Genomic DNA, 6,906 nt, shown 5'->3' on the forward strand with positions numbered 1-6,906 from the left:
TTTTAACATTTAAGCTTCCTGTTTTATGGTTCCCAACATTGGACAAATGCAAAAAAATATATTACTTATCATCAGCACCAATATTTGTATTCACAAGGCACTGCTGGCCAAAAGAACGGCAATCAACCCCACCCTCCACCCCCAAAATAGCTCAAATGAGAACTTGATTTATATATATATATATATATATATATATATATCTCCATCCATCCTCAAGGAGCTCAGCGTTTAGCTTAACAAAGACTTGATCACAGGCTGTAAGTAGGTACGTGGGGAACAGAAGTGCAATAACAGATGGCCCTCAGCCTAGCAGAAAAGATATAGCGAGATACATTAAGGTCAAGTTGAAACCAGCCGGACATAAGGCACAGATTTTTAACAGTGTGGATAATTGATCTTGGGAACTTCTTACCAAAATCTGTGCCAGAGGCTCCATTGTTGGCAATTTTGAAATTGAGATTGCAACTTGTCTTTTAGAAAGCATCCAAACACTTTAGTTTGAGACTTAGCCCTTCGTCTGTTTGGAATCCACCTGGACCTGGATCTCTGGACCAAGGACAGCTCTAGGCTGACAGCAGGGCAGAAGGGAGACCTTCTCCAGTGAGTGTATTAGCCTGGGTGATTTAAGAGGAGCCGGACATCAGGTGGCGAGGTTACTGGGTCACCTGAACCTCAGGGTTATTGTAACTTCTAATTACTCTACAGAAAATCCCATATTTCAAAACAAAGAAGGGAAAATGTGAAGAATCACAGAGACCATAAGAAAGAAGAGAAAGCAGATAGGGAATTTCAGAAGAAATTTAAGGTGAGTGGGGTTGGGTTGGCTGTAACAGCATTCTCCCATGATATGCAGCTATTCATTTTCCTGTAGGAGTATAATACAAAGCTGGAGAGAGACCTACTCTATAAAAAGTATTCAACAGAAACACAGGCACAAATCCCTATTAGCTTAGAAGTAATTATCCTAGGTTTAGCCCCTCCCCACCCCCTATTACAAAACATGCTACAACTCATAGAAGACGCAGTGGGTAGTCGCAGAAATCACTAGGTAATATTCTCTGGCCTGGGCTAGACACAAAGCCAAAGCTTATCATAAAGGCCTCTTCTGGCCTCAAATACCTGGTATCTGACCATCTCACAATTCAGTGAGGTACAGAGAGATGCAAATCATTCTTATAAATCCCTTAATGCAGGGGTGGGCAAAATGCAGCCCATGGGCTGGATGTGGCCTACCAAGCCATTCTATCCAGCCTGTGGGGCCCCTAAAAAAAATTTAGAAAATTAATATTTATCTACCCCTGGCTGCCTGTCATGTGACCCTCAATGGCTTGCCAAAAACTCAGTAAGCGGCCCTCCGCCTGAAATAATTGCCTGCCCCTGCCTTAATGGGACTTAAGCAGAAATGAGGCACATAATCAAAAAGACCAGTCCCCCTCTGTGGTCTGAAAAGTTCATGAGGCACCAAGATGGAAGCACATACCTCAGAAGCTAGTATCAAGATCATGTGCAGAGGTGACTAACACCTCATGAAGTCCTTTTGGAGTCCACACTGGAGCTTGGAAATGCCTAAAATCTGCTTAAGTTCCCATTCTTTTTGCATCTACAGAGGACAGGACAGATCACCTCGTTGACACTAATAACTGCACTAACTCCAGTACAAAGCACGGTGCACGTGACCCACTTTTGCTTTTAAAAAAAATCCCTCTTCCCCACCAGGCAGCCAGCAGTATGGGATTCAGGGGGGCAGAAGGAGAACAAACAAGAGGAAACACGACCCTGTAACTCAGTGATGAGGGCACTACCCTGGAAGGAGAAAGTCCTGGGTTCTGGTCACTGCTCTCCAAGTGCAAGACAGCAACACCTTTGCTGGGACAAGGTCCTAGAGGACCTTAGAGGGTTTTGTAGTCCTCCCATCAGGGATTTGTGGCTCCCATTGTTTTCCTCCACCAAGTCACCTGGTTCCCTATTGGAAACTGCATGGGAAGGCCCAAGCTGAGATGTGGCACTGGCTGGCATTTGGGCAGCTGCTGGGTGGTGCTACAGATCAGGCTTCTGCCTCTGAGTGCAGAAGATCTGGGTTTGAACTCCCAAGGTCCTGACAAGACTATTCAAAGGCTTTTCCTGTCATTGCACTCATTCCTTTTCTGTGTGCCCTGCAGAGCTGGGCCAATTTCCAGAGGTGCCCTGCTTGGGTCAGCGCTCAGCAAGGCCCCAGTCTCCTCCTACAGCACGTTTCACCATGCTACAGTACTTTGCTATCACAGCGAGGATCTGAGCGTGGATATGTATCCTACATGATGTTGTGCCATGATTGAGTTCCCACAAAGCCGTCTCTATTGTTCACATCACAGTTTGAAGGAGAAATCCGAGTTTTGACACAGATGATGATCGATCCCGCTGCGACTGAGAAAAGAGGAGGAGGGAAGAATCTTCCAGTCAAACGAGGAGAAATTGTGGATGTCATTCAGTTTACAAGTAGTGAGAAAACGCTCTGCCGAAACAGCCAGTGGAAATGTAAGTCTGAAGTCCTTCCAGTTCTGTATGTGGCCATCTGCCAGTGGAAGGAGACAGAGCCCCACACAAAGTGGTTGTGGGTTAGATGGGAAGGGCATAAATCCAGGCTGGACAGACAGAGCGAGGGAGCTACTCTAAGATGATAGATGCCTTTCCTTGTTTTCTTTCCTCCCATACTGCCAGCTGGATGAGTCTTCCTTAAGCTACATCTTTCTCTGTTGACCTGCCACACTTTCTCCACCCATAATGGGCAGAAGTCACATTGACTGCCAAAACATTGGTTCCACCTTAGCTTCTCAAGACCAGTTCTGTTTTTTCCCCAGGCTTATAGGGCAGGAACTCTCTTCCCTTGAAGGCTTATATCTCCTATATCTAAGGCCGAGCTTATATCAACTTCATACAGACTGCTGTAGTTGCCCATTGTACATTCCTGCCCTAGTGCTCTGGAACCATGTGCTGCTGCACTGTCGGTGCTAAGACAATAGTCGCTTTGCTGGGATAAGGCCTCAGAGACCAGCTTACCTTATCCCTTCATTGCCTGGGTGAGCGTAGAATGTATATTTGTATTAAATACCCCTTTCTATCTGTTCCAGATGGCTACATTCCCAGGGCAGTGCTGCTGCATCTGTGAGTACAGACACTCTTTGCACTGGCTTTCTTTCCACTTTGAAAATCTGTTTCAAGCTCTTAAGATTATCCAAAATGCCTGGTAATGGACAAGGACCTTGACTTAATGGACATCCTTGCACACAGTCAACTGGCAGCAGTCATCATGACACACTTATTCCTGACTAGAAACTAAACCAAGAGGGTAGGATACATGTGGAGGTGGGAGAGAGTGCTATACCAAAAATATATGATGAGAAACACTCATTAAGTAATCTGCATTAGTCTGTGGTTGTTAGGGTAGATGCTGCCGCACTCCTACCCTTTCTAGGTAATAAGGATGTGATGCTTTCAGGGAGTTAAGATGACAGAAGAGGTTCTGGAACAAACTTATACAAGAACTTATCAAAGCTTATCAAAGAACAGCAAATTCCCCAGCTCTCTTCAGTGGCTTGAAGAGTTACTTTTCTGTAACACCGATAGCAATCTGGGCACCTATACACATGCTCTGGGGTGGGGTGCGCTGCATTAGAGTGGCTCCCACAACCCTCTCTAATTAAAATACCTGCAGTGTCTCGTGTATTCAGCATCCCAGATTTCAGAATGGTGATGGGGGCGCTTTAGTTAAACGAGCTTTAGTTAAAGTGCCCCCACCACCCTTTTGAAATGTGGGGATGCTGAATACACAAGATGCTGCAGCAGGCTGGAGCACTTGGATTAGACCGCTTCAGCGGACTTGATTAATCGATGGATTCTAATAAGAATGTGTCAGAGCACATGTAAGTGTCCTGATTAAAGACCCTCCCAAACAGAGAAACTTCACAGTGGGACTCTGCTACAATTCCCAGGGTCATATGGACAGAGCCTGGTAGATACCACGATCTGCAGCATTTCAGCCCCTTGGTTGCCTTTGGGACCGTGTCCATGAGGCAGTTTCCAGGCTGGAGGATTCCAAGCACTCCAATCCCATAAAAACAGTGGCTCAAGGAGAACCAGTTGACATAAAAGTTATTTGGACTTGTGCAAAAGTCCTGCTAGTTAAGCTGCTAAGGAGGACAATGTGGTGAGAGAGGTAATGCACTCTCATAGATCAGAAATTGGCTAAGAGTGGAATCCAGGGGTCAGTTTTCACCACAGGAAATACTGAAAAATGGGATAGTCCAAGGGCTGTATTAGGTCCTATGGTATTTTCTACATTTAGTTTGAATCATGAAGAGAGGGTGAGCAACATGGGTAGGTGACACAGCACTACTTAGGTCAAATCAAGACTAAATAAAAGTGTAGGATTTGTAAGTGGACTAGTTGTTTAATATGGATAAGGAGAAGATCTGCCGTTATTTGAGAAAAAGTATGTGCTCCTACACCAGGGGGGCAATCAGCCTTGACCTAATGAGGCTTGCACATCCCCTTGTGGGCCTGTTGTTCCATTAGTATCTATGTGACAGGGAGCATGCTAGGGGTCAAGTCCCATGCCACCTCGCCCACCTGTCTATAGGGTAATCCGCCCCATCTCTCCTGCCACGACTTTGCTGTTCCCAAAAATGGATGTCAAATGTGGGAGACTGCCCATTACATGCCCCAATGTCAGGGGGTGCTATCTGCAGCTCCAACCTCCCCTACACTGCAGCCCGTGCCTCACAGATGGCATCTACGTGTTGTAATCATACTCTGCACCACAACTGGTGCTCCCAGGGACTCTCTCAACCTACCCATCTTACTTTCATCCTACACTTGGCCTCCTTACCATGGAGGACTTACCAGGGTCAGGACTCACCCCTAACCTTCTGGTTGAGTCCCCTTCTCAGCCTCTAGCTGAAGCTATGACCTCAGGCATCCACAGCCATGCCTTGGCCTCTTTCCCACACCTGTGATTCCTACTACACCCCCTCTAGGGCCTCTACACCACACCCCACCCTGGGGTCTTTTCTTCATGATCAACTATTCATGGAGCTGGCCCTTGTGCTGCCCTGCAGGCCTACTCCTCATTCAGCCCTACTCTGTGCAGGGCCACACATTTATGCTCTCCACACTACCCACTCTGGGGTCTCTGGGAATCTCACATCCCTGCTGGGCTGAGGTGGCACTCTGCTTGCCATGCCTGGCCCCATTACTCCCACAACTGCTTCCAAAGCCCACCCAAAGGCAGGGAGCCCACCTTTCACCAGGGAGGTAACTGGCCTGGCATTTCCTGGGGACTCCTGTGCCACCAGAAGCCCCACCAGGTCACCCTTCCCCAGCAGGGTGCAGTTTTAGGTCATGCCTAGGACCAAGAGCCTCCAGCTCCTACCTGCTATATGGTCCATGCAGCCCAGCCAGGCAATGTTTCTGCCTTGGCTGCCAGCAGCAAACTGCTGTCTTTATATAGGCAGCCAGTGTTTTAAAATGGCTGCTGCAATCAAGCACCTGCTGGCTGCTTGACTCAGGCCTTAAAGTGGCAGGCACTGCAAGTGCCCTGCCATAATCTGCTATTGTGGTGTCTTGTACCATCTTCTGAACCATTTGACAGTGCCATAATCTCACAATACTTGTCTTTTTCACTTCTAGGGATGCTGATATTTATGATGATGTTGACATTTGTGGTAGGTACAAACATTAAACCCATTGCCTCCATTTTAAAGGGTAAAATACTTGTTATTTACTTTCTCGCCCAGCCTAACACTAACCTAACTCCGGCTTCCTTGGAGATGCTCAGCACTAGTCATGACCCTCTTCTACTCCCATTAGGGCTATAGACATTAATTCCCCCATTTCTGCTGCTTGGTTATGGAGCAAGACCCCTTTCAGAATGCTTGAAGGATGCTCTTTGTTAAGAGAGCTCACAGCCACCTAAAAGGCAGAGTTTTAATATGTATCTTTGCATATTCATAGTTGATGGGATTTGAATACTGATGCTCAACACTTTTAGACTTGAGGCAGCCCTCTAACTTTTGTGAAATGATAACACCCAATTTCAATAACTAATTTATTTTTTACAGTGCTTACCTCCTTTTGGAGGGGCCAGGCAGTGGGGTGGGGAGATTGGCCTGGCAGGGACAAGTCTAACCCTGAGCCTGCACTTAACCTACTTATCTCCTCATACCTTGCAACATCCTTCAAAGGAGCTGGTGGCACCCAAGGTGCCATGGCACCCTAGTGGAGAATCTCTTGTCTAGGTCTTGCTGGATCAAACATCAGGTTTGTTCTTGGACCCCTAACATCCCCTTTCCAGGGGATGGTAGGTTCAAGCCTCTCCCCATGACTCCATTTCTCCTCAGCAGCCAGGTGATAAATCCAATCCTATCTCCTGGGGCCTATTCCCCTTCTCCCTTATTCTAGGGGACAGCTGAGCATCTTTCTCCTTCCTCCTGCCCTATGCAATTTACTTCTCATCAGTTCCTCTCCCTAGAGACACCACTGTCTCTTTCCCCTCAGGGGTTTCTGAGCTCTCCTCTGGTTTCACCAACCTTATTTCCTCTTTCATTTGGTTTTCCATCACTACCTATCTTCAGCTTGCTCCCTAAACCTGCCTCCCATGAATCCACAAAGGACACAAGAGCTCATGTTACTAGTGATATCCTGCTGGCTGAGCATCTTGACCTTTCCTAGCTAGTTATTTGGGGTGGGGTTCAGCATAGTTGTGGACAGACCCAAAGATATACTATTTTCAAATGGAAGGTGGAATAACTTACTGCTGAATTAAGCAGAGTTAAAGTGGCAGAGGTTTAGCCCCACTTACGCTGGTAAAGAAGCAAGGAGTTGTAATCATTAGGGCTGTGCGAAGCTTCAGGTGGTGATTCGATTCAGAGG

General features: G+C 46.8%; 1 protein-coding gene across 2 annotated transcripts in view; it reads left to right on the forward strand.

Moving 5' to 3' along the window:
* The window catches only part of PRAM1 (PML-RARA regulated adaptor molecule 1), a 37,269-nt gene that overhangs the window by 23,704 nt on the left and 6,659 nt on the right, over window positions 1-6,906 (forward strand). For both annotated transcript variants that reach the window (XM_019513242.1, XM_019513243.1), the window contains 4 exons: window positions 706-805; window positions 2,352-2,514; window positions 3,108-3,141; window positions 5,665-5,699. In XM_019513242.1, the coding sequence (XP_019368787.1) occupies window positions 706-805; window positions 2,352-2,514; window positions 3,108-3,141; window positions 5,665-5,699 (332 nt within the window). The remainder of the gene's footprint in view (window positions 1-705; window positions 806-2,351; window positions 2,515-3,107; window positions 3,142-5,664; window positions 5,700-6,906) is intronic.

This window comes from Gavialis gangeticus, unplaced genomic scaffold (genome assembly GCF_001723915.1).
Source record: "Gavialis gangeticus isolate Ggan-Ray unplaced genomic scaffold, GavGan_comp1, whole genome shotgun sequence".
NCBI classification, from domain to species: Eukaryota; Metazoa; Chordata; order Crocodylia; family Gavialidae; genus Gavialis; species Gavialis gangeticus.